The 27841-nt window shown below is 48.7% G+C and overlaps 1 protein-coding gene across 1 annotated transcript in view; it reads right to left on the bottom strand.

Moving 5' to 3' along the window:
* LOC144507597 (uncharacterized) overlaps positions 1–27841 on the bottom strand; it is a 282765-nt gene that overhangs the window by 36630 nt on the left and 218294 nt on the right. The window contains exons 27-34 of the mRNA XM_078234752.1: positions 23619–23672; positions 22004–22057; positions 18407–18514; positions 14982–15035; positions 13958–14011; positions 5511–5564; positions 3581–3634; positions 1677–1784 (exon numbers count right to left, since the gene is read on the bottom strand). Of these exons, the coding sequence (XP_078090878.1) occupies positions 1677–1784; positions 3581–3634; positions 5511–5564; positions 13958–14011; positions 14982–15035; positions 18407–18514; positions 22004–22057; positions 23619–23672 (540 nt within the window). The remainder of the gene's footprint in view (positions 1–1676; positions 1785–3580; positions 3635–5510; positions 5565–13957; positions 14012–14981; positions 15036–18406; positions 18515–22003; positions 22058–23618; positions 23673–27841) is intronic.

Raw genomic sequence — 27841 nt, forward strand, 5'->3', positions numbered from 1 at the left:
TTTCCCAAAGGTAGGGGAGTCTAAAACTAGAGGGCATAGGTTTAAGGTGAGAGGGGAGAGATACAAAAGTGTCCAGAGGGGCAGTTTTTTATTCAGAGGGTGGTGAGTGTCTGGAACAAGCTGCCAGAGGTAGTAGTAGAGGCGGGTACAATTTTGTCTTTTAAAAAGCATTTAGACAGTTACATGGGTACGATGGGTATAGAGGGATATGGGCCAAATGCGGGCAATTGGGACTAGCTTAGGGGTTTTAAAAAAAAGGGCAGCATGGACAAGTTGGGCTGAAGGGCCTGTTTCCATGCTGTAAACCTCTATGACTCTATGTGACCAGGTATCATTATTGCTCAATAGTATGAGATACTTCGGATGGTTTGCTCCAATAACGAAGGGAGAATTTAGCATGGCCAATGCACCCTAACCAGCACGTCTTTCAGACTGTGGGAGGAAACCGGAGCACCCGGAGGAAACCCACGCAGACACGGGGAGAATGTGCAGACGCCGCACAGACGGTGACATGAACCGGGAATTGAACCCGGGTCCTCGGTGTTGTGACGCATCAGTGCTAACAACTGTGCCACCGTCGCCGCCAACGTTTCGAGTCTGGATGACCCTTTGTCAGAGAGGCAGGAATGTTTTATACGGCTGAAAATGGGGCAGAGTGGGTGTCAGGCAGTACGAAAGGGAAGGTATGGGAGAAGCTAATAGCTGGGAGAGATTAAAAGGGTGTGAGCAGGGTAAATACCTGGGGGTTACGGGGATAGGGCCTGGGTGGGATTGTTGTTGGTCCAGGCCCGATGGGCCAAATGGTCTACTTCTGCTCTGATTAAAAATATTCTTCCTTATCTTATTTTTTAATTCATTCGTGGGACATGGGCGTCGCTGGCTGGCCAGCATTTATTGCCCATCCCTAGTTGCCCGAGGGCAGCTGAGAGTCAACCACATTGCTGTGGCTCTGGAGTCACATGTAGGCCAGACCGGGTAAGGACGGCAGATTTCTTCCCCTAAAGGACATTAGTGAATTAGATGGGGTTTTTCCGACAATTGACAACGGTTTCATGGTCATCAGTAGATTCTTAACTCCAGACATGTAAACTAGAAGCAGGAGAAGGCCATTTGGTTCAGGATAAGGAGTTGTTAAGGACTGAGACCAAGGGGAGGTGGTGGCCGAGTGGTATTATCGCTAGACTATTAATCCAGATACTCAGCTAATGTTCTGGGGACCCAGGTTCGAATCCCACCGCGGCAGATGGTGGAATTTGAATTCAATAAAAAATGTCTGGGATGTTGCGGGGGAATCAGGATATTGAATTTGATGAGCAGCCATGATCAAAATGAATGGTGGAGCAGACTTGAAGGGCTAAAGATGTCATGGAATAAAAGGCAAAGGGAGTGACAATGGTTGTAGTAATGGGTCCAGAGCAGATGTTAATAGCAGCAATAAAGGATAACTCTGTTTGAAAGCAAAAACAGGAAACAATTAAGATACAGACTGGCACTTGACACAAAAAACCCAAATCAAAATGGAGGACAGGGTTCAGGGTCGGAAACTGCTGGACTCACTGTTGAGGTCAGAAGGCTGTGTAGTGTCGAGTGAACCCACGCCACACTCCTTCTAGACCTCAGCAATGCACCCATGGTTTGCCCGGGACACAGGTACAGACGATGGCCGATAAACTCACCACGCCGCCTTTGCTTCCATCTTCACCTGGAGGACCTTTGACCCCAGCTGGCCCCGCTGCGCCTGGAGGACCCGCATCACCTTTCTCACCTAGTTCACCTTTTAGACCCTTTGGGAAGATGTTTAAAGAAAGAAAGAAAAAAAGTAGGTTTCATCTTCAGCATAGATTTCCAAATCATAGTCTCATGTTTTTTTTTTGAAGTGTTACCTTTAATCAACGCCTTTACAGCAGGGATCTGATTAGAAAAGCAATGCATCGATTATAGGATGATGTGGAGTTGCCGGCGTTGGACTGGGGTGGGCACAGTAAGAAGTCTCACAATGCCAGGTTAAAGTCCAACAGGTTTATTTGGAATCATGAGCTTTCGGAGCGCTGCTCCTTCATCAGGTGAGTGTTGGAGTCGCTGTGGAAGGAAACCGGAGCACCCGGAGGAAACCCACACAGACATGGGGAGAAAGTGGGTGGCACAGTGGTTAGCACTGCTGCCTCACAGCGCCAGGGACCCGGGTTCAATTCCGACCTCGGGTCACTGTCTGTGTGGAGTTTGCACGTTCTCCCCGTGTCTGCGTGGGTTTCCTCCGGGTGCTCCAGTTTCCTCCCACACTCCAAAGATGTGCGGGTTAGGTGGATTGGCCATGTTAAATTGACCCTAGTGTCAGGGGATTAGCAGGGTAAATATGTGGGGTTAAGGGAATAGGGCCTGGGTGGGATTGTGGTCGGTGCAGACTCGATGGGCCGAATGGCCTCCTTCTGCTCTGTAGGGATTCTATGAAGGTGCAACTTCATTGCATCAGGACTCACCTGATGAAGGACTGAGTGATTCCAACTAAACCTGTCGATTATAGGAAGCATTGGGAAACAGGGTATTGAGTATCTGATACTCTCACACCAGTAGATGATACCCTACAGGTCCCGGAATCAAGTCTGTGACTTGATGGACTGAATGATCAATTATCTATTTGGATGCCTGGTCTGGAGGGCATTAGCTATTAGGAAAGGTTGGATAAACTTGGTTTGTTCTCACTGGAACGATGGAGGTTGAGGGGTGACCTGATAGAGGTTTACAAGACTATGAGTGGCATGGACAGAGTGGATAGTCAGATGCTCTTTCCTAGGGTGGAAAAGTCAAGTACGAGGGGACATAGGTTTAAGGTGCGTGGGGGAAAGTTTAGAGGAGATGTGCAAGGTAAGTTTTTTACACAGAGGGTGGTGAATGTCTGGATAGCAGCATTTAAGGGGCAACTAGACGAATACATGAATAGGACGGGAATGGAAGGATACGGACTCTGTAAGGGCGTACGGTTTTAGTTTAGGCAGGCATCATGATCGGCGCAGGCTTGGAGGGCCGAAGGGCCTGTTCCTGTGCTGTACTGTTCTTTGTGCCAGCATCCTGGTTTCCCAGAGTGCCCATGGTGCAGAGGTCAGAGCGAGGTGCCTTGATCCATCTGAACAGCAACCCTCCACTCCAGCCTCAGTCAGGTATCTTCTACTGCATTCAGCTGATGCCTCTCTCTCTCTCGTCCCAAGCCACGGGTGACCACGTGGAGGTGGGGGGAGGGGGGGGGGGAAAGACAAGTACTTTAGTGCAAGTTGACACCCAATTTTGTGGACTAGCTCCTTTGGCGAGCAAAGTTTTCCCCAAATCGTCAACCAGTCAGTCACAAGCAGCACGGCTGAGGTGGACAATTTGGGACTGAGGGAGTTTGGAGATATGCGCGCGTGCACAAGCACATGCACACACACATGTGCACGCTAAAGATGTGAGCGAGACAGATTGTTTCTCAAATGGATATCCATTGCTATGGCTCCTTTGGACCTGCGATGAGATTGTGTCTCAGACACTAACGGCTCTCTCGATTGGGAATGTGTGTGTGCGTCGTCCGCGTTGTGCACAGAATACTCACAGCGATGCCTGGCTCTCCAGGTGAGCCCGGGTCTCCGGCTTCTCCCCGCTCCCCCTGTCAGGATGGTCAAGCACAGTGGTCACACAAGAGTCAAACTTCTCTGGACCGTAGCAGCACCCAACGCAACCCGTGGTGACAGAACTGACCCAACACAAAAGGTCGTGAATGTAGCCCAATCCATCATGCAAACCAGCCTCCCATCCATTGACTCTGTCTACACTTCCTGCTGCCTCGGCAAAGCAGCCAGCATAATTAAGGACCCCACGCACCCCGGACATTCTCTCCTCCAACTTCTTCCGTCGGGAAAAGATACAGAAGTCTGAGGTCACATACCAAGCGACTCAAGAACAGCTTTTTCCCTGCTGCCGTTAGACTTTTGAATGAACGTATGTCGCACTAAGTTGATCTTTCTCTACACCCTAGCTATGACTGCAACACTACATTCTGCACCCTCTCGTCTCCTTCTCTATGAACGGTATGCTCTGTCTGTATAGTGCGCAAGAAACAATACTTTTCACTGTATGTTAATACATGTGACAATAATAAATCAAATCAAAACCCATGAACATGAGACATCCCTCAGGGATTGGTGTAGGTCAAAGGTCGTCCCCCCAGGCCCAGGACACGAGGCTGCAATCTGAGAGAACTTCCTGTGGGACTCCAAGCCTTCCTCCCTTTCCTCCTTCCCAGTGTTCCTGCACATCAAAGCTGTGGATTTCTCCCCGTGTTGTTCTGCGCGTTAGGAAATTAGGAACGCATGACCTCTTGAACCCATTCCATGGGCGCGCCCTCCATATGGTCTGCTTTTCCCCGTTCCTCAGATGAAAGTTAATAATTGACCCAACATCGAAGGAGACTCTAACTTCCTTTGCATTATTTTTGTTTAATTCATTCATGGGCAATGTGGTTGGATCTACATCTATTGCCACAGAACCACTGCAATGTGGTTGAGTGCCCTCAGGGATGGGCAATAAACGCTGGCCCAGCCAGTGATAACCATGTCCCATGAACAAATTGTCATGTGTGTGTACCTTTAAGAAAGGTTTTTTTTTTAAATCATGTAGCTTATAGCTTTAGCGATGTCATTGGAGGGGTGGAGCTAAGCTGCGGCAATCAGGTGATCGAGCTCAGTTTCATTTGTGGCAGTCAGGTGATTTTTCCTTTTGGGGTTTCAGTTTCGTTATGGGGAGTGTGTGTTGAAAGCAGTTTAGCAGCAAGCTCAGAAGCAGTCTCTCTCTCTCCCTGTTCTTTTCTTTGTTTGGTTCTGAAACTATCAGCTGAAGGACAAGCCCGTTGCCATTCTGCCTTAAAGAAGCTGTGTTTTGGGAAACAGATTTGACTACAACCTCTTCTCAGTTTCTTCACAAGGGATTTTCAGCATCCAACCCAGGAGGCTGGATTCCTGGAACAAGTGGGCATTAACCTATGCTGTATTGTGTTTATCTGGAGGGGTTTGTGTATTGGATGTTGGCATTGCTTGGAACACATTAGAGATATTTCTTAAGAGTTATACATTATCTGGTTGTTGCGTTTCTTGTTTGAACTGTTGAAAGTTATTGCTAATTGTCTTACTATATATATCAACAATATTCTTAATTAAACTTTGTTTTTGATAAAAACTCGGTCACACCTGGAGTGAAACCTCTCATGTGCATCCTAACCAAATTCAATGTAAAACGTTACAAGTCAGACGAGTTTCGTAGAACACCTTGAAATATCCGACCCGACTTGTAACAGAATGCAAAAAACACCCCGCCCACCTTCATCCCCCACTCTAACAAGTATTGCTCTGCCAAAACCGTGTCCTGCTAATCCCCACCGGCGCCTGCCCCTGTTCTAGAACCGTAAGGTTTCCGAGCAAGTGGTCGGGATATCAGGATTTCTGCACAGGCAAAAAAAAAAACTACCCAAGCAAGACCAACCGGCTTACCTTTTCGCCCACTGCCCCTGGGGAGCCGACTCCTCCGGTGAGACCTGGGGGCCCCTGTGAAGACACAAAAGGGAAGGTGAATACCGAGCATGGTTTGGTTCGAGATTGTTTCAGCGTAAACTCTCAGCAGCGTCAGATAGCGGGTTCCTTCGAGAGTCGGATGATAGGAAAAGGCAAGTACGTAACCAGTCGCCGAGTAAGCATGTGTCCTTGCATGAAAAGGATCTCAAAAACCACCCTTTAGATTCCCCCCCCCCCCCTCCCCCGCCACCCCCCAGCCTCCCCACAGGTTTACACAGAAATTACACAGAACACATAATACAGAAACTGGCCATTCAGCCCGACTGGTCCATTCTAGAGTGTAGGTTCCACACAAGCCTCCTCCCACTCCTCTCCTTCTCACCCTTTCATTGTAACCATCGATTCCGCTCTCTTTCTCTTAAAACTAGGATTCCCCTTCAATGCATCTGGGCTATTCACATCAAATTACTCCCCGGGGTGGCCAGTTCCACGTCGCAACTACTCACTGGTGCCACCAGGGGTCGAGCTCTGTGGAGTTTTTGGCCCGCAGAAGATTTGAATGCAGGGTGGTGTAAGGTTTCAAAGAAGAAGATTTGTCAGGGTCAGTGTACATTAAGGAAGAGTATTCCTTCACATACTGGGATGCTACTGAGCCTTTAAGAAATGTACTTAATCATGTTTTCTGTAGTTTTTATTCAGGCCAGTTTTCTTTTGTTTATTGGCACCATGATGTCTGTAGTGGCATCTTTTATTGTTGTTAAAGCCATAGAATCATAGAATATCTCCAGTGCAGAAGGAGGCCATTTGGCCCATCGAGCCTGCACCGACAACAATCCCACCCAGGCCCTATCCCCGTCACCCCACATATGTACCCTCCTAATCCCTCTAACCTACGCATCCCGGGACACTAAGGGGCAATTCAGCACGGCCAACCAACCTAACCTGCACATCTTTGGACTGTGGGAGGAAACCGGAGCACCCGGAGGAAACCCACGCAGACACGGGGAGAACGTGCAAACTCCGCACAGACCAGTTCCCGACTAAGCCGGGAATCGAACCCAGGTCCCTGGAGCTGTGAGGCAGCAGTGCTAACCGCTGTGCCACCGTGCCACCCACAACCGCTGTGCCACCGTGCCACCCAAATGGGTGCCTTTTGTTTATTTTAACTCTGGGCCTAAGGCAGTGTCCTGGAGTTTTTGACCCTTTTGAGAATTGTTGATTTGCAACTGGTTGACAGGTCAGGTGGTTAGTTTTTTTTTTCCTCACAGAAGAAATCCAAAGGTCTTTACTTTCAGTTGGGCAGAAGCTGTTGGAACTGCAGACTGCAAACAGTGTTTGTGTCCCTCTCCTTGGTATTGGAAATTCATCTCTTGGTAGCTGGCTCGCTTGAAGATGGAGGCAAGGAGTGTCTCTGTCTCTCCAAGCGTGCTGAAAGTTCCAGGGGAGGAAAGCCTCAGCTTTTCAATTCCACCTCCAAAGGACTAATTCACAGCAGGTGTTGTGAAGCTGCAAGGTCCAGCATCATGTGAGCATACTTGCTTTCTGTGCTAAGCCCAGGACTGGGTGTATGTTTGCCGGGGGTTATTTGATTTGGAACAGCATACTTAGCTGATAAGGTTTATACAATGTTATAGGTGTGTTTTTGTAACTGGTAAAAGTTATTGCTAATTTTCTTTCTATGCGTTAACTGTATTCTTAAATCAACTTTGTCTGTTAACAGCTCCCTAGTGGGTCACTTGAATCATACAGCAAGCAACTACAAAGAGTCGTGAACGAAGCCCAGTCCATCACGCAAACCAGCCTCCAATCCATTGACTCTGTCTACACTTCCCGTTGCCTCGGAAAAGCAGCCAGCATAATCAAGGACCCCACACACCACGGACATTCTCTCTTCCACCTTCTGCCATCAGGAAAAAGATACAAAAGTCTAAGATCACATACCAACCGACTCAAGAACAGCTTCTTCCCTGCTGCCATCAGACTTTTGAATGGACCTATCTTATATTAAGTTGATCTTTCTCTACACACTAGCTTGGACTGTAACACTACATTCTGCACCCTCTCCTTTCCCTCTCCCCTGTGTATTCTATGAACGGTATGCTTTGTCTGCATAGCGCGCAAGAAATAATACTTTTCACTGTATCCCGATACATGTGACAATAATAAATCAAATCAAATATTGCCGCTTTTAGGAAGAGAGGACAAGGTCCCATCTTACTATTTGGAAGAAATTCTCCCAGCGTCTTGGACTGTATCGCTTCAACGGCCAACATTGCTCTCCTCCCATGGTTGTTTGTGGGATCTTGCTGTGTGCAAATGGGTGGCACAGTGGTTAGCGCTCACAGCGCCAGGGACCCGGGTTCGATTCCCAGCTTGGGTCGCTGTCTGTGTGGAGTTTGCACGTTCTCCCTGTGTCTGCGTGGGTTTCCTCCCACAGTCCGAAAGACGTGCTGGTTAAGTGCATTGGGCCGTGCTAAATTCTCCCGAGGCTGCAAAAGGTCCACCCAACCGAGACAATGTAGGTGAGCCACTGGTGGCTTGGTCATGGTAGGCGCCAGTGTATCATTGTCTGGGGCTGTCACACAGTAAGGAACGCATGAGGAAATCAATTTCTATTGAAACAATGACTTGCAGCGGGTGGGACCTGAAATGTTAGTCACATCACACCATCAGTGTGTGGTATAATTGAAGTGTTCTCAGTGATCGGAATGGAAACAGAGCGCCTTTGATATCCTGTTTCTGATTTACAGTGTGATTGCTTTTTCAGACTTGAGATGATGGATTTGACAATGTATTATATCCAACTGAATACGAGAGAGTTTTGGACCGGACTCAGGGGAATACTTTTCCTGTCAGTTCTCATGAAGTGGGCATCTGCTGGCACTTAGTGCCCAACAATGCTTGCCCTCTGTGTGTGGCAATGGTGTCCCTATGGGCCTTTATTCCAATAATCAAATGTTGAGGAAGAATGAGTTTAAAGCATGCCGGGACCTCAAAGGCGGATTGGCCATGCTAAATTACCCCTTAGTGTTCAAAGATGTGCAGGTTAAGTGGATTGGCCATGGTAAATTGCCCCTTAGTGTCCACAGATATGCCGGTTAGGTGGATTGGCCATGTTAAATTGTCCCTTAGTGTCCAAAGATCATAGAATCATAGAATCCTACAATGCAGAAAGAGGCCATTCGGCCCATCGAGTCTGCTCTGACCACTATCCCACCCAGGTCCTATCCACATATCCCTACATATTTTACCCACTAACCCCTTTAACCTATGCATTCCGGGACACTAAGGGGCAATGTAGCATGGCCAATCAACCTAACCCACACATCTTTGGACTGTGGGAGGAAACCAGAGCACCCGGAGGAAACCCACGCAGACACAGGGAGAATGTGCAAACTCCACACAGACAGCGAGCCGAGCCGGGATTCGAACCCAGGTCCCTGGCGCTGTGAAGCAGCAGTGCTAACCACTGTGCTATCGTGCCGCCAAATGTGCGGGTTAGGTGGATTGGCCATGCTAAATTGCCCCTTAGTGTCAGGGGGACTAGCTGGGTAAATGTATGGGGTTAAGAGGATCGGGCTTGGGTGGGATTGTGGTCGGTGCAGACTCGACGGGCCAAATGGCCTCCTTTTGCATTGTAGGATTCTAAGATTCAAACAAGTTTATTTCCAAGATAGCAAAGTCAGACACTCTACCAGTTCCCCCAACCCGCAGTGTCCCAGCTGCCCCCATGGATGCGCCTTCGAGTTAACCAACAGGTTGAGGGGCAAATTAAAAAGACAGTCCGGCACGGTAGCACAGTGGTTAGCACTGCTGCTTCATAGCTCCAGGGACCTGGGTTCGATTCCCGGCTTGGGTCACTGTCTGTGTGGAGTTTGCACATTCTCCTCGTGTCTGTGTGGGTTTCCTCCGGGTGCTCCGGTTTCCTCCCACAGTCCAAAGATGTGCGGGTTAGGTTGATTGGCCATGCTAAAATTGCCCCTTAGTGTCCTGGGATGCGTAGGTTAGAGGGATTAGTGGGTAAATATGTCGGGATATGGGGGTAGGGCCTGGGTGGGAATGTGGTTGGTGCAGACTCGATGGGCCGAATGGCCTCTTTCTGTGCTGTAGGGTTTCTAAGATTTCTAAGTCCCTGATATAGGGGTGAAAACTGCGCGGGCAAGGGCAGCAATTCTGTGCCACCGCCTAAACATGCCGGTTGACCATTTTACCAGCACCATCCTGAACCCGAGCTAGTGTGAGGAAGACTGGGTTGCAGGGGGTGAGGCGGCGGGGAGGGGAGGGGTTGCCATTTGCCATGTGGTTAGCTAGTTATGGTCACTATTAGACCAATGAAGGATTGGTGGCTGGCTGAGTGGTATTTCTCTGACCTCCTGTGGGGCCCCCACGGCATCGTTAGCTGCAGAGAGACCAACGCCCCACGTGGAGGGTGGCGGGGGCTAGGGTGGCACGGAGGACAGTACTACAGGAAGACTCCAAATCCCACCTCACCCTGCAACCACCCCCCTGCCCCTCCCCATCCCAGCTCCCCCACCATCGACCCTCCATCATTCTCAATTCAGTGACTAGTGCCCACTGATTGGCCAATCAAGACTAAATCGTTGTCAGGCGAATCTTCCCGATACACTGTGGCGGTGGGGAGAGGGGGGTGGGGGGGTGGGTGCTGGGGTCTGGGTCCAGGATCCAAACTGAAAATTCATTCGAAAGCTGGGATGACACGGACTGCGGAGTTTGCCACACAGAATGTTCCCTGCCACCTTCCTTGAATGCAACATAAATATACACGGATAATTGGTTTAAGCACTCTGCAGAAGCATCTGTTGTTTGCTGTTGCACCTCCCCCACGCCTCAGAGACCTACAAAATCTATTGACTAAACAAAGTAAATAATTATGCAAATAAGAGATTTCAAAAGAGCTGTTCTCCGTCTGTTAGTTGTCCCCCGGCTGTGAGTAACTGGTAGCGTGGCAAAACTACCTGAACACACACACAAAACACGCTCACACACGTACACACACTCACTCACACAAACACACACGCTCTCACACACAAACATACTCGCACACGCACGCACACGCGCATGCTCACACGCACAAACACTTGCACACACATGCACACGTACTCAGACATGCACACCTCACGTTCACACGCCTCACGCTCACACGCCTCACGCCCACACGCCTCACGCCCACACGCCCACACACCTCACGCCCACACACCTCACGCCCACACACCTCACGCCCACACACCTCACGCCCACACACCTCACGCCCACACACCTCACGCCCACACACCTCACGCCCACACACCTCACGCCCACACACCTCACGCCCACACACCTCACGCCCACACACCTCACGCCCACACACCTCACGCCCACACACCTCACGCCCACACACCTCACGCCCACACACCTCACGCCCACACACCTCACGCCCACACACCTCACGCCCACACCTCACGCCCACACACCTCACGCCCACACACCTCACGCTCACACACCTCACGCTCACACACCTCACGCTCACACACCTCACGCTCACACACCTCACGCTCACACACCTCACGCTCACACACCTCACGCTCACACACCTCACGCTCACACACCTCACGCTCACACACCTCACGCTCACACACCTCACGCTCACACACCTCACGCTCACACACCTCACGCTCACGCACTGAAGATTCACACTCAAAAGGCTGGGGTTATTTTCTCAGTTACTTGGCTTTGTTTGTGGAGGCAAGATAGTGTTGCGTTCCTTTAGCACCTTTCACCATCCCATTGTGCCTTCACTCCAATTGACTACCACTCAAGTGTTCATATCAGGGATGCAGGAAGCACAGCGGAGAACGTGCCCGTGTCTACATCAATGGGGATGAAGTGGAAATGGTCGAGAGCTTTAGGTTTCTAGGCGTCCAGATCACCAACAACCTGTCTTGGTCCCTCCACGCCGATGCTATAGTTAAGAAAGCCCACCAACATCCTCAGGAGGCTAAGGAAATTCAGCATGTCCGCTATCACTGTCACCAATTTTTACTGATGCACCATAGAAAGAAGGATGGTGAATCTTTGTAACTCCCTGCCCGGAGGTCTGGGGAAGCTTAGTTTTGAATATCTTCGATCAATGGAATTCTCGATATTGAAGATAGCAGAAGATTCTGGGATGGCGCGGGAATGTGGTGTTGAGTTAGAAGATCAGCCATGACTTTACTGAATGGCTCGAAGGGCCGAAAGATCGACTCCTGCTCCTCTTTCCTCAGCATCACTGTGATACAGGAAACATGACAGCCAATTTGCGCACAGCCAGCTCCCTCAAACAACAACAGTGACGGTGACCAGATTGCCAGTTTGCGGTGAAAGTTGGCTGAAGGATAAATATTGATGTGGAGATGCCGGCGTTGGACTGGGGTAAACACAGTAAGAAGTTTAACAACACCGGGTTAAAGTCCAACAGGTTTATTTGGTAGCAAATGCTGGCCAGGGCACTGATTTGATTTGATTTATTATTGTCACATGCATTAACATACAGTGAAAAGTATTGTTTCTTGCGCGCCATGCAGACAAAGCATACCGTTCATAGAGAAGGAAAGAAGAGGGTGCAGAATGTAGTGTTACAGTCACAGCTAGGGTGTGGAGAAAGATCAACTTAATGCGAGGTAGGTCCATTCAAAAGTCTGACAGCAGCAGGGAAGAAGCTGTTCTTGAGTCGGTTGGTGCGTGACCTCAGACTTATGTATCTTTCGCCCAACGGAAGAAGGTGGAAGACAGAATGTCCGGGGTGTGTGGGGTCCTTACTTACGCTGACTGCTTTGCCGAGGCAGATGGGAGGCTGGTTTGAGTGATGGACTGGGCTACAATCACGACCCTTTGTAGTTTTTTGCGGTCTGAGCATAACTTTCCTGCTCTTCGAATAATGCACCTGGGGTGGGGTGGAGTGGCGGGGGGGGGGGGGCCTCCATTTGACATCTACTTTGAAACACAATGCTTCCTATAGTGCTGCACTCCCTCAGCGCTCCCGAGAGAGCGTCAGCCCCGATATTGTGCTGCAGTCTTTGAGTGGCACTTGAACCCTCAACCTTTCACCAAGAAGTGAAAATGTGGCCAATCAGACACTGGACGGTTAAACTGGACTCAAGAACAGCTTCTTCCCTGCTGCTGTCAGACTTTTGAATGGACCTACCTCGCATTAAGTTGACCTTTCTCTACACCCCAGCTGTGACTGTAACACTACATTCTGCACCCTCTCCTTTCCTTCTCTATGAACGGTATGCTTTGTCTGTATAGCGCGCAGGGAACAATACTTTTCACTGTATACTAATACATGTGACAATAATAAATCAAATCAAAAAATGTAGATGACTGCAGTGTTGCAGATTTTGGCATTCTCCCGCATGTTTTACCTTGCAATCCAGTTAAAATATTGCTGAGCTAAACACCAGAATCTCCCAGGCAGGAGATAACGGCAGAGGGACTCCCTCTGGAACTCAATCATCCAGCAACGTATAAGCTACACTCAAAAGGAACATTAAAACTACACAGCAGCTTTATAGTGTATAGAAACACAGAAAGACCATCAGCTCCATGAGTCTGCTCCGCCATTCAATTCGATCATAGCCAATCCTTATCTTAACTTAATGGTTGCATATCCATCACGGTGGCACAGTGGTTAGCACTGCTGCCTCACAGCGCCAGGGACCCGGGTTCGATTCCTGGCTTGGGTCACTGTCTGTGTGGAGTTTGCCCGTTCTCCCCCGTGTCGGCGTGGGTTTCCTCCGGGTGCTCCGGTTTCCTCCCACAGTTCGAAAGACGTGTGGGTTAAACCAGGCTCAAACATCTTCATGGTGGCTGAGTAAGAGGTGTGTGGGAGGAGCAAAAGTGTTCCAGATCACTGTGCTACATTCTGACTGAAATTGGACCACCTTCCTTGAGATCAAGGATCAGTCAGTATTACATTGAATGGCGGAGCAGGCTCGAAGGGCCAAATGGCCTCCTCCTGCTCCTAGTTTCTATGTTTTCTTTTCCATCTTACATTTTCTCAACTCCTTACGTCTATGGAATTCCCCACCTCCCTCTGTCTTCCCCTCTTCCTCAAACATAGGACCATGGAACACACCAGGTGAACCCAGCCCAAACCCTCTGTTTCCCGATACACTTCCATCTCTCCTTCCAACCGTGGTGATGTCCTGGCAACTTCGCCTACTGTCTCCCTCCGAGAAACCACCTCGAAGAGATGGTGGGTACAGACTCCATGACACACTTCAAGAAGGTTCCGGATGCCCCCCCTCTCCAGTTGTGCCGCACTTGATCCAACTAAAGCTCGGAATGTATGAAATGTTCCTTTGCCTTTGCCAAGTTGGTTGACATGCACAGCCCTCAAGGGGGGTGGGGGGGCAGTGAAAATGAAATCAGAGAGAAGAACTTACGGTGGCGCCATTAGCTCCTGGAGGACCTCTTGCCCCTGGGGAACCGGGCGGACCCTGCAAACGAGGACATGATGAGAGAAGCGTTAAATGGTGTTCTGCGATAGATGAGTTACATTAGAAACCCCCCACTTCCCGGCCCACCCCAACCCTTACTGCCAAGAATAATCAACCAATCATAGAAAGGACTGCCAAATTTGGTAGCTCAGGTAAGAATTCTGCAGCCTCCCTCCCCCAAACCCTGGGGTACCCTTGACTTTTGACCCTGATATTAAGGTTTAGCTGGTGGCGAGTGAGGCGGGGTCACATTTTGGGTCTTGGTTCTCGGTCAGAACAACAAGTGTTGTGGGCCAAAGGGTCTGTTCCTCTGCTGTACCCTTCTACGTTCTAATAACTGGACCTCTCTCTCTCCTGGCTGATTATTTTCAACCAAGTTCCAGAGTTCTCATGTTGACATCAATGTCAAACAACTGCCCCAAATTGATATAACTGGCTTTGCGGTTCTTCACGCTACTTCTCGGCCTGCTGTGTGTGTGGGGAAAGGGCGGGTTCTGATCTGGTACTTTCCGTCAAATCAGTTGACTTTGTCGACGTTATGCCGTTCCGTAGCGAGCTGCTTCCATTGGTGGATGGCCGTGAGGAATTTTAGTTCATTCTTTCAGGGGATGTGGGCGTCTGGGACAAGGCCGGTGTTTGATGTCCATCCCTACCGGCCCTTCAGGAGTTGGTGGCGAGCCTCGTTGCAGTCCAGGTAGGAGGACTTTTCCGGAACGGTTTGATACGGCTGAGCGGTCAGCTAAGGACAGCAGATTTCCTTCTCTAAAGGGCACTTGTGAACCAGGTGGGTCGATGACAGTTGTCATGGTCACCACCACTTTCGACCCCCGGTTTAATAATTGAGTTTAAGTTCCACCAGTTGCCGCGGTGAGATTCGAACCTGTTAGCCTGGGCCTCCAGGTTACCAGTCCTGTAATACTCCCACAACACCACTGTCTACCCATGATTCCAGTGTTAACAGTCCACCTACCATTGGCCCAACATCTCCACTCTCTCCTTTATCACCTGGAGGACCAGGAAGTCCCTGTAAAAGACAAAGATAGGTCAGCACCCTCAGGAGTCAAAGGCAATAGATTCACCTTGATTTATCCATTCTTTTTCCGAGTTTAATCGTGAGCTTGTCACAGATATTGCATTAAGTTGATCTTTCTCTACACCCTAGCAATGGCTGTAACATTACATTCTGCACCCTCTCCTTTCTTTCTCTCTGTGTATAGAATCTCTACAGTGCAGAAGACCACCATTTGGCCCATCGAGTCTGCACCGATGGGCGGCACAGTGGCAAGCACTGCTGCCTCACAGCGCCAGGGACCTGGGTTCGATTCCCGGCTTGGGTCACTGTCTGTGTGGAGTTTGCACGTTCTCCCTGTGTCTGCGTGGGTTTCTTCCCACAGTGCAAAGATGCGCGGCATGGATTGGCCGTGCTAAATTGCCCCTTAGTTTCAGGGAAATTAGAATAGTACGGGATAGGGCCTGGATGGGATTGTGGTCGGTGCAGGCTTGATGGGCTGAGTGGCCTCTTTCTGCACTGTACTAATTCTATGATTCTGTGATTCCAGACCCTATCCCCGTAACCCTACGTATTTACCCTGCTAATCCCCCCTGACACTAGGGGGAAATTTAGTACGGCCAATCCACCTAACCCGCACATCTTTGGAGTGTGGGAGGAAACCGGAGCAGCCGGAGGAAACCCACGCAGACACGGGGAGGATGTGCAGACTCCACACAGGCAGTGACCCAATCCGGGAATCGAACCCGGGTCCCAGGCGCTGTGAGGCAGCAGTGCTAACCCACTGTGCCGCCGTGCCGCCCCTGATCAAATCAGTCAAGATGATTGTTGTAAAGTACGGCACTCAACGGGCAAAAAATATCTGACTCCAGCAACATGTGGGGCCCTCCGAGCGGATTGTATATTCATCAAACAGATAAATACTGACTGTTATATCAGCAAAATCACATTCCAATGACGGCTTCCCACTGTGACCTGGGCCTTCTGCAGTCAGCTGCTTCCTCACTCCACACCGGAAACTTGAATTCACTGTCAACTGCTATAAACTGTGAGGATGAATCAAAAGTACTGTCCGACAAACGCAGTTATTTCGAGCCTCTAACTGGAACAGACTTTCAGAAACAAACCCAGTTAAGGATGCCTTCAGGTACCAGCTGCGGCCACCTACCTTGTTATAGAGTCATAGAGGTTAACAGCATGGAAACAGGCCCTTCGGCCCAACTTGTCCATGCCGCCTGTTTTTTAAAAAATCCCTAAACTAATCCCAATTGCCCACATTTAGCCCATATCCCTCTCTACCCATTTTACCCATGTAACTATCTAAATGCTTTTTAAAAGACAAAATTGTACCCACCTCTACTACTACCTCCTTCCAGACACTCATCACCCTTTGAGTGAAAGAATTGCCCCTCTGGACCCTTTTGTATCTCTCCCCTCTCACCTTAAACCTACATCCTCTGGTTTTAGACTCCCCTAGCTTTAGGAAAAGATATTGACTATCTAGCTGATCTATGCCCCTCATTATTTTATAGGCCTCTATAAGATCACCCCTCAGCCTCCTACGCTCCAGAGAGAAAAGTCCCAGTCTATCCAGCCTCTCCTTATAACTTAAACCATCAAGTCCCGGTAGCATCCGAGTAAATCTTTTCTGCACTCTTTCCAGTTTAATAGTATCCTTGTTCATAGAGAGTCATTCTCGCTGCTCGATGACAGATTACACCCTCTGAGGAATAGGTCAGAGGTGACACTAGGACCTTTCACCTTTGAGCACTGAAGGGTCGTACTTCTTCCCAAGCCATTAACTGAAGCCGGTGAAAATCTTTCATTCCTTCCATTTGGTTTCCCTGATAGACGGCAAACCCCCAACTGGGAGGCTGCTTAGTGTTGGACGAAAGTAAGGGAATGTGGGCCTCAGATTGACAACTGTCAGAGACAGGGGGTGGGGGGGGGGGGGGGGGGGGGTGGAGAGGGGGTCATTATTGTAGGGTCATTTCAATCAACGTTTCCTCATGTCCATGTCAGCGCAGGAAGTTAGCCTATTCAGGCTTCCATTCAGCCATTGGCTAAACCTCTCTAGAGAGAGAAACAGAGAGTGAGAGAACGGGAGAAACAGAGAGAGAGAAGAGAAACTGAGAGAATGCGAGAGAAGGAGAAGCAGAGAGGAAGAGAAAAACAAAGAGAGAGAGGCAAAGAGAGAGAGGGGAAGAGAGAGAGAAAGGAGGAAACAGAGAGAGAGAGAGAGAGGAGGAAACAGAAAGAGAGAAACAGAGAGAGAGAGAAACAGAGAGAGAGAGAGAGAGGAGGAAACAGAGAGAGAGAAACAGAGAGAGAGAGAGAGGAGGAAACAGAAAGAGAGAAACAGAGAGAGAGAGAGAGAGGAGGAAACAGAGAGAGAGAAACAGAGAGAGAGAGAGAGGAGGAAACAGAGAGAGAGAGAAACAGAGAGAGAGAAACAGAGAGAGAGAAACAGAGAGAGAGAAACAGAGAGAGAGAGAGAGAGGAGGAAACAGAAAGAGAGAAACAGAGAGAGAGAGAAACAGAGAGAGAGAGAGAGAGGAGGAAACAGAGAGAGAGAAACAGAGAGAGAGAGAGAGAGGAGGAAACAGAGAGAGAGAGAGAAACAGAGAGAGAGAAACAGAGAGAGAGAAACAGAGAGAGAGAAACAGAGAGAGAGAAACAGAGAGAGAGAGAGAAACTGAGAGAATGCGAGAGAAGGAGAGAGAAAAGGAAAAGCAAAGATAGAGAGAGGGGAAGAGAGAGAGAGAAAGGAGGAAACAGAGAGAGAGAGAAAAACAGAGAGAGGAGGAAACAGAGAGAGAGAGAGAAGAGAAACAGATAGAGAGAGAGGATAGAAACAAAGAGAGAGAATGAGGGAGTGAGGGAAGGAGAGAAACAGAGAGAAAAGAAACAGAGAGAGAGGGAGCGAAATGGAGAGAGAGAGAGAAAAGAGAGAAAGAAATGGAGAGAGAATGGAGGAAGAGAATGGAGAGAGAGAGCGAGAAAGGGAGAAACAGAGAGAAAGAGAAACTGAGAATGTGAGAGCAGAGAAAGAGAGAGAGAAAGAGAGAGACAGAAAGAAAGAGAGAGAGAGAAAAAGAGAGAGTGAGGGAAGGAGAGAAAAGGGAGAGAGGGGGAGCAAAAGGGAGAGAGAGAGAGAGAGAGAAAAGAGAGAAAGAAATGGAGAGAGAGAGAAAGGGAGAAACAGAGATCGAGGGAAATAAATAGAAAGAAAGAAAAGGGAGAAAGAGAGAGAGAAAGAATGATAGAGAGAGAGAAAGTAATTGCTGACGCAGCACTTGATGTGAAGGGTTATGGAAGCAAGGTCAATTATCTCCGTTGTGACCTGGGACTGTGCTGCCACTGAATGGAAGTTTCAGTTTAATTACCTGAAGTCCAACAGGACCAGAGGAACCCGGGAGGCCACGGATTCCATCATCGCCTTTCTGACCACGCATTCCCTGATAACCTCTCGGGCCCGGCTCACCATCAGAACCCTGCACAGACACACAAAACACAGTTACTCAGCATAGGGCAGCGGGCAAAGCTGAGATACGGGTCTTGTAATGTTTGGTGATTATCAGAAGTTTTAAAATGATCACACTGAGAGACACAAATGTTGGAGCTTTCTGTGAATCTCATGTACTGCGTGCAGACAGAAACTGTTACTCAGTATCCCTACCTGCTGTGCGAGTTATGTAACACTCTGGATGTGTTTGTACACATCTGCATGCCAATATGGTTCCTAACTCGTTGAATAATACAACACCTCTAGGTGTCACCGAATCACATTGCAACTGAAACGCTGGATAGACAGATATGTCGACAAGAGACAATTGTTTACAACAGGACTTTGACTTTTGAATCTGGCCCAAATCTTTCACTTAAAACCTCAACAGAGGTCACAAGTGAACAAGTAATGCCATAAAAGAAAAGCCGTATTCCGCGATCTTCTTTCCTGTTGTACAGCCAAGACTGGACGCTTTTCTCTCTCTCTCTCTCTCTGTCTCGCTTTCTCTCCCTCTCTCTCTGTCTCGCTTTCTCTCCCTCTCTCTCTGTCTCGCTTTCTCTCCCTCTCTCTCTGTCTCGCTTTCTCTCCCTCTCTCTCTGTCTCGCTTTCTCTCCCTCTCTTTCTCTGTCTCGCTTTCTCTGTCTCTCTTTCTCTCTCTCTCTCTGTCTCGCTCTCTGTCTCTCGCTTTCTCTCTGTCTCGCTCTCTGTCTCTCGCTTTCTCTCTGTCTCGCTCTCTGTCTCTCGCTTTCTCTGTCTCGCTCTCTGTCTCACTCTCTGTCTCACTCTCTGTCTCACTCTCTGTCTCGCTTTCTCTCTGTCTCGCTCTCTGTCTCGCTTTCTCTCTGTCTCGCTTTCTCTCTCTCTCTCTGTCTCGCTTTCTCTCTCTCTCTCTGTCTCGCTTTCTCTCTCTCTCTCTGTCTCGCTTTCTCTCTCTCTCTCTGTCTCGCTTTCTCTCTCTCTCTGTCTCGCTTTCTCTCTCTCTCTCTGTCTCGCTTTCTCTCTCTCTCTCTGTCTCGCTTTCTCTCTCTCTCTCTGTCTCGCTTTCTCTCTCTCTCTCTGTCTCGCTTTCTCTCTCTCTCTCTGTCTCGCTTTCTCTCTCTCTCTCTGTCTCGCTTTCTCTCTCTCTCTCTGTCTCGCTTTCTCACTCTCTCTCTGTCTCGCTTTCTCTCTCTCTCTCTGTCTCGCTTTCTCTCTCTCTCTCTCTCGCTTTCTCTCTCTCTCTCTCTCGCTTTCTCTCTCTCTCTCTCGCTTTCTCTCTCTCTCTCTCTCGCTTTCTCTCTCTCTCTCTCTCGCTTTCTCTCTCTCTCTCTCTCGCTTTCTCTCTCTCTCTCTCTCGCTTTCTCTCTCTCTCTCTCTCTCGCTTTCTCTCTCTCTCTCTCTCTCGCTTTCTCTCTCTCTCTCTGTCTCGCTTTCTCTCTCTCTCTCTCTCGCTTTCTCTCTCTCTCTCTCTCGCTTTCTCTCTCTCTCTCTCGCTTTCTCTCTCTCTCTCTCTCGCTTTCTCTCTCTCTCTCTCTCGCTTTCTCTCTCTCTCTCTCTCGCTTTCTCTCTCTCTCTCTCTCGCTTTCTCTCTCTCTCTCTCTCTCGCTTTCTCTCTCTCTCTCTCTCTCGCTTTCTCTCTCTCTCTCTGTCTCGCTTTCTCTCTCTCTCTGTCTCGCTTTCTCTCTCTCTCTCTGTCTCGCTTTCTCTCTCTCTCTGTCTCGCTTTCTCTCTCTCTCTGTCTCGCTTTCTCTCTCTCTCTGTCTCGCTTTCTCTCTCTCTCTCTGTCTCGCTTTCTCTCTCTCTCTCTCTCTCTCGCTTTCTCTCTCTCTCTCTGTCTCGCTTTCTCTCTCTCTCTCTGTCTCGCTTTCTCTCTCTCTCTCTCTCTCGCTTTCTCTCTCTCTCTCTGTCTCGCTTTCTCTCTCTCTCTCTGTCTCGCTTTCTCTCTCTCTCTGTCTCGCTTTCTCTCTCTCTCTGTCTCGCTTTCTCTCTCTCTCTGTCTCGCTTTCTCTCTCTCTCTGTCTCGCTTTCTCTCTCTCTCTGTCTCGCTTTCTCTCTCTCTCTGTCTCGCTTTCTCTCTCTCTCTGTCTCGCTTTCTCTCTCTCTCTGTCTCGCTTTCTCTCTCTCTCTGTCTCGCTTTCTCTCTCTCTCTGTCTCTGGCTCGCTTTCTCTCTCTCTCTCTCTGTCTTGCTTTCTCTCTCTCGCTTTCTCTCTGTCGCGCTTTCTCTCTCTCTCTGTCTCGCTTTCTCTCCCTCTCTGTCTCGCTTTCTCTCTCTCTCTCTGTCTCGCTTTCTCTCTCTCTCTCTGTCTCGCTTTCTCTCTCTCTCTCTGTCTCGCTTTCTCTCTCTCTCTCTGTCTCGCTTTCTCTCCCTCTCTCTCTGTCTTGCTTTCTCTCTCTCGCTTTCTCTCTGTCGCGCTTTCTCTCTCTCTCTCTGTCTCGCTTTCTCTCTCTCTCTCTGTCTCGCTTTCTCTCTCTCTCTCTGTCTCGCTTTCTCTCTCTCTCTCTGTCTCGCTTTCTCTCTCTCTCTCTGTCTCGCTTTCTCTCTCTCTCTCTGTCTCGCTTTCTCTCTCTCTCTCTGTCTCGCTTTCTCTCCCTCTCTCTCTGTCTTGCTTTCTCTCTCTCGCTTTCTCTCTGTCGCGCTTTCTCTCTCTCTCTCTGTCTCGCTTTCTCTCTCTCTCTCTGTCTCGCTTTCTCTCTCTCTCTCTGTCTCGCTTTCTCTCTCTCTCTGTCTCGCTTTCTCTCTCTCTCTGTCTCGCTTTCTCTTTCTCTCTGTCTCGCTTTCTCTCTCTCTCTGTCTCGCTTTCTCTCTCTCTCTCTGTCTCGCTTTCTCTCTCTCTCTCTGTCTCGCTTTCTCTCTCTCTCTGTCTCGCTCAATGCAAAGGTACATCTACCTCTTAGCTCCAATATGTGGTATGCCTCAGAAACACTGAACCCCGTGTCACACAGGATGTGCGCTATATGCCAGTCTCCGTGGGGTACAGAAGAACATTACACACCTTTCTAAACCCTTGCACTTGATTGGCAAAGGTTCTGTCTGAGCTGCGGCTCAGAGGTAAATGAACTGAGCCACCAACACGGCCCTGGTCAAACCGGGAAACGTTAAGCACCATGGACAGCGCCACGATCTGTCCGAGTCCATTCAGCCTCATCCACAAACAGATTTCGAACCCCTGGCCCCCCCAAAGCAAGGTCCGAGTGGAAGAGGGTCACAACTGACTGGAAATTAGTTTGACCTATTGTTTTTGAGACATTATCCTGGGAAATGCTGAGTTGAATCTAAACGTCAACCTCTGTCACTACCCCGACTTTATTCGTCTCTGTCAACTCGTGACAGAACTCGGATCTGTTGTTCTGACCTTTCACCTTGACCTCAATACAATCCCATGACAGAGCGCCATGGGTCATTACGTGGAGTATATAAATGAATGTGCAATGATACCATCGACTGACCCTAAACCAAAGACAGAGTGAAGAAATTCAAACGCAACCAATACTTACAATGGGACCCGGATGTCCTATCGGGCCCTGTATTCCGAGGGGCCCCGGGGGACCCTATAATAGAAGAGGAGAAAAAAAGAGGATGACGCGTTTACAATGAGACGGATTCATGCTAAATTGGAATCGACCCTTTAAACCCTCACGCTGCCTCGGATTAATAGAACCGTGACTGCGGCTGGAATGGCCTCAACGCAAGAATCCAGCTGGTGTGGGAAAGGAATGGCTGTTACCCACACGGAGCTGATTCAGGATTCGGAAGGAAAACGGAGTGGTTTCAGTGTTACGATTAGCAGCGGGGCCATGGCCAATCCCAAAAGGTTATTGATGATGGTGGGTCTTCCTAAAAACTCAGATGGTCTGTAAATTTGGGCAGAATAGCTCCCCCTCACCTTATAATATCTCAATCTAAATGGAATATATTTCCATATATGTATATAAATAAATATCATAGAATCCCTACAGTGCAGAAGAGGCCATTTGGCCCATCGCGTCTGCACAGAGTCTCTGACAGAGCATCTTATCCAGGCTCTTCCCCCTGCCCTATCCCTGTAATTCCACACATTTAGCATGGCTAATCCATTCAACGTACACATCTTGGGACATCAAGGGGCAATTTAGCATGGCCAATCCCCCTAACCTGCATATCTTTGGACACAAAGGGGCAATTAACATGGCCAATCCACCTAACCTGCACATCTTTGGACTGTGGGAGGAAACCGGAGCACCCGGAGGAAACCCACGCAGACACAGGGAGAACGTGCAGACTCCACACGAACAGTCACCCAAAGCCAGAACTGAACACAAGTCCCTGCCACTGTGAGGTGGAAGTGTTACCCACTGTCCCACCCTATATATAACAAATATATACATATATCGAACAAAGAAAATTACAGCACAGGAACAGGCCCTTCGGCCCTCCAAGCCTGCACCAACTATGCTGCCCGACTTAACTAAAACCCCCTACCCTTCTGGGGACGGTATCCCTCTATTCCCATCCTATTCATGTACTTGTCAAGACGCCCCTTAAAAGTCACTATCGTATCCACTTCCACTACCTCCCCTGGCCGTGAGTTCCAGGCACCCACCACCCTCTGTGTAAACAATCTGCCTCGTACATCTCCTTTAAACCTTGCCCCTCACACCTTAAACCTGTGCCCCCCTAGTAATTGACTCTTCCAACCTGGGAAAAAGCTTCTGACTATCCACTCTGTCCATGCCCCTCATAACCTTGTCGACTTCTATCAGGAATTTTAGACTTTATATATGCTATATAAAGTCTAAAATATATAATAAATAAGAACTGTATAAACTATATATTATTATATCCACCAATCTCTGTAGAAGCAAAATCCACGATTGTGCTCCATTGGAAAAAACACTGGCAGAAACAAAAGGAGTGATTGGTTATTCTGTGATCAATGAGGACGGCTGGACTGGATTGAGGGGGATTTATCCCTTTTCCTCAAAAGGCGACATGGGATCATCGACATTGAGCTGATCCATTGGAATCAGTTGATGGGATCTTTGGTGATGAACGGACTGTATCTAATTCCGGACACAGTGAGATATTCCCTTTGCCGAGAGCACACGCGAGTTGGATGGGATCTTCACTCACCGACTCTCCTTTGTCGCCTTTGCTGCCTTTTTGTCCCGGTTTTCCCAGGTCTCCCTGTAAAGAGAAAGGAGAAAGCAAATGCAAACTATCCAGACACTTTTTCACCCTCCCCCGTCACCCCTCCCGCTCCCCTGAGACCCTCAGACTCCAGGCTCAGTCCTCACCACCCATCCCACATACAACGCTTCATTATATGTGACGGGCCTAAGTTCCACCCAACACCAGATCCATTTGCCAGGTTGCTGGGAGACTGAAACAGTAAATCTTCTGCAGGGGTGGGGGGGGTCGGAGGGGGGTTGGTGTGGTGGAAATGGTCAATATTGTTCAAAAGGTGGACAATTAGGCTTCGCAATGAAATATAACTCTTTTTTATTCATCCGTGGGACAGAAGCGTCGCTGGCTGGCCAGCATTTAATCACTCACCCCTACTTGTTGTCCTTACCTGGTCTGGCCTACACGTGAATCTAGAGCCACAGCAATGTGGTTGACTCTCAACTGCCCTCCAAGGGCAACTAGGGATGGGCAATAAATGCTGACCCAGCCAGCGACGCCCATGTCACACGAATGAAAAACAACAACGGTGGAGTGAGTGTGGAAATGAATGACAAACGGATAGCAGGGAGCCTGTGCCCCACAGCACAGACTTGCAGCATTGTTAAAGCTCTCAATCTTGCCAGATTTGATTTGATTTATTATTGTCACATGTATTAGTATACGGTGAAAAGTATTGTTTCTTGCGCGCTATACAGACAAAGCATACCGTTCATAGAGAAGGAAAGGAGAGAGTGCAGAATGTAGCGCTACAGTCATAGTTGGGGTGTAGAGAAAGATCAGCTTAATACGAGGTAGGTCCATTCAAAAGTCTGACGGCAGTAGAGAAGAAGTTGTTCTTGAGTTGGTTGGTATGTGATCTCAGACTTTTGTATGTTTTTCCTGACGGAAGAAGGTGGAAGGGAGTGTGTCTGGGGTGCATGGGGTCCTTAATTATGCTGGCTGCTTTTCTGAGGCAGCGGGAAGTGTAGACAGTGTCAATGGATGTGAGGCTGGTTTGCGTGATGGACTGGGCTTCGTTCACGGCCTTTTGTAGTTTCTTGCGGCCTTGGACAGAACAGGAGCCATACCAAGCTGTGATACATCTGGAAATAATGCTTTCTATGGTGCATCTGTGAAAGTTGGTGAGAGTTGGAGAGGACATGCCAAATTTCCTTCATCTCCTGAGAAAGTAGAGGCGTTGATGGGCTTTCTTAACTATGAGGTGGAGATGCCGGTGTTGGACTGGGGTAAACGCAGTCAGAAGTGTCACAACACCAGGTTAAAGTCCAACAGGTTTATTTGGAATCACGAGCTTTTGGAGTGCTGCTCCTTCATCAGGTGAGTCCCCTGATGAAGGAGCAGCGCTCCGAAAGCTCGTGATTCCAAATAAACCTGTTGGACTTTAGCCTGGTGTTGTGAGACTGCTTTCTTAACTGTAGCGTCGGCATGGAAGGACCAGGACAGGTTGCTGTTGATCTGGACACCTAAAAATGTGACTAGATGTGACTGTGCAGTACGTTGGACCCTGTGCACGCTGGGCTTTTTAAGACCCTAAATCTCACTTGAATTGGGAAACCTTAATATCAACTGACAGTAGCATCGAGCAAGGAAATATATTTTTAAAAATTCAAATGAGGATGACTCTCTGCTTGTTGCAGGGCCAAAGTTTCTCAAAGCAAATCTGCCACCTCTCTGTCAGCAGGTTCCAGTTACCCAGAGGAGGGCTTGAACCTTCCGCAACTTGACAGGTGGCCAGGATTCAAGCAAAGGCTTCTTCCATTAGAGACGCTTCTTCGCAACATGGGTGGGAATGTTGCCAAGGTAACGGTGGTTACACACAGTCTTGCCTCATCTGTAGTCTGGTCCACGGTCTCTCCCGCAGCCGATATGTGACGCAAGTGGGATGGGTAACAACCCTTAACTTCACCTGGGAACCAGGACAGAACAGGAACGGCAAACTGGAGCACGAGGAACCTTCCGCCACCACTTTCTAAGTGGGTATCTTGCCCACTGGTGCCAACCGTGATGGGCTTTTGCGATCTCTGCCTGAACCCTAACCTCGTAACAAATTAATCTGCGGTTTTCTGAACAGTCTAATACAATTCGAACCAACTGATGTTGTCTTATCAACAACACTACCTTTCCATCACGCAAACCAGCCTCCCATCCATTGACTCTGTCTACACTTCCCCGCTGCCTCGGGAAAAGCAGCCAGCATAATTAAGGACCCCACCTTACTCGGACACTCTCTCTTCCATCTTCTTCTGTCGGGAAACAGATACAAAAGTCTGAGGACACGTACCAACTACTGAGTGTAGACGGAGTCAATGGACGGGAGGCTGGTTTGCATGATGGACTGGGCTTCGTTCACAACCCTTTGTAGCTTTTTGCGGTCTGATGACAACTTCCCTGCTATTCTAACAGAGGGAGGGGAGAGGGGGGTGCCTCCATTCGACATCTACTTTGAAACACAATGCTTCCTATAGTGCTGCACTCCCTCAGCGCTCCCGAGAGAGCGTCAGCCCCGATATTGTGCTGCAGTCTTTGAGTGGCACTTGAACCCTCAACCTTTCACCAAGAAGTGAAAATGTGGCCAATCAGGCCACTGGACAGTTAAACTGGACTCAAGAACAGCTTCTTCCCTGCTGCCATCAGACTTTTGAATGGACCCGATGTGCAGGTTAGGTGGATTGGCCGTGCTAAATTGCCCCTTTGTGTCAGGGGGACTAGCTGGGGTAAATGAATGGGATTTTGGGGATAGGGCCTGGGTGGGATTGTGGTCAGTGCAGACTTGATGGGCCGAATGGCCCCCTTCTGCACTGTAGGATTCTATGATCCATGATCTATGACCTACCTTGCATTAAGGTGATCTTTCTCTACACCCTAGCTATGACTATAACATTGCATTCTGCACCGTCTTGTTTCCTTCTCTATGAATGGCATGCTTTAGTCTGTATAGCGCGCAAGAAACAGTACTTTTCATTGTATCCCGATACATTATGTGAGATTGATAAATCTAATCAAAATCAAATCAAATTAAACCTACCCTAGTACGACAACTCCACTTTGGAGAATAAGCCACTTTAATGTACAGAGTGCTCGTATTTCATTCAGTGGTTTTGTAAGCTTATAAACGCACATCAGAGGCAGCAGTGAATGGGTTGCTATTTATCACAGGCCACTTACGCCGTTAATTCAGGAGGAGCCTGTTCTGTCAGATTCCCACTGGGAGAGAAATGCGTGGCTTCATTGAGTCATGGCCAAGATTACAGATCCACTCGGGTGGGGTGTAAACACAAGCGTTAATCATCTCAGCCGAGTGGTCTATTTCTGTACTGTATATTCAACGTAAACTTGATGGAACCAAGTTTAACTTTGATAAAGCATGTCAAACCAAGACATTCTGAGCCATGTAAAATTCCACAAACATCTCTTAAAGGAAATGTACAGCTTGCGTTGACCTGATAGTGCTTTGTAACATTAAGAAATTATTTGATGGTCCAAAGATGTGCAGGTTAGGTGGATTGGCCATGCTAAATTGCCCCTTAATGTCGGGGGATTAGCAGGGTAAATGCATGGGGTTATGGGGATAGGGTCCTGCGTGGGATTGTGGTCGGTGCAGACTCGATGGGCCGAATGGCCTCCTTCTGCACTGCAGGGATTCTATGATAAAAGTCCGTAGACTTTGGAAGGGACAAAAAAACGGTGTTGATTTTAACTCCGTGCAGGTAGATGGATTTTGGATGAGTTAAAGTCTCGTCCGATGTTTCCCACTTAGAGGGGAAATGAAGCACTCTGGCTGGAATCGTCCGGCCGTTCAGGCCGGTGGGGTTTTCCAGTTCCGCTGAAGTGTATGGAGATTTGGCTGAGCGCCAAATTCCCCGTCCTCACTTGTGGTGATGGCGGGGTCTGAATGGCTGGAATATTCCGCCCGATGTCTTCTCAATTACATAGTTAAGGTTTGTGAATGTCAATGACATTGTTACGGGAAACGGGTCTTCTAAATATATATAAATAGGGGATAGCTGGGACATTGGGTGGGACGCGAGGAGTGTTGACTCTGAACAAATTCAATAAACCCTCTCAGCAAGGAAAGATTTGTATCTTAGTTTTACATGCAGGTGCAGCAGGTAGTAAAAAAGGCAATGGTATGTTGGCCTTTATAGTGAGAGGATTTGAGTACAGGAGCA

The sequence above is a fragment of the Mustelus asterias genome, chromosome 19, assembly GCF_964213995.1.
Source record: "Mustelus asterias chromosome 19, sMusAst1.hap1.1, whole genome shotgun sequence".
In the NCBI taxonomy this organism is placed as follows: domain Eukaryota; kingdom Metazoa; phylum Chordata; class Chondrichthyes; order Carcharhiniformes; family Triakidae; genus Mustelus; species Mustelus asterias.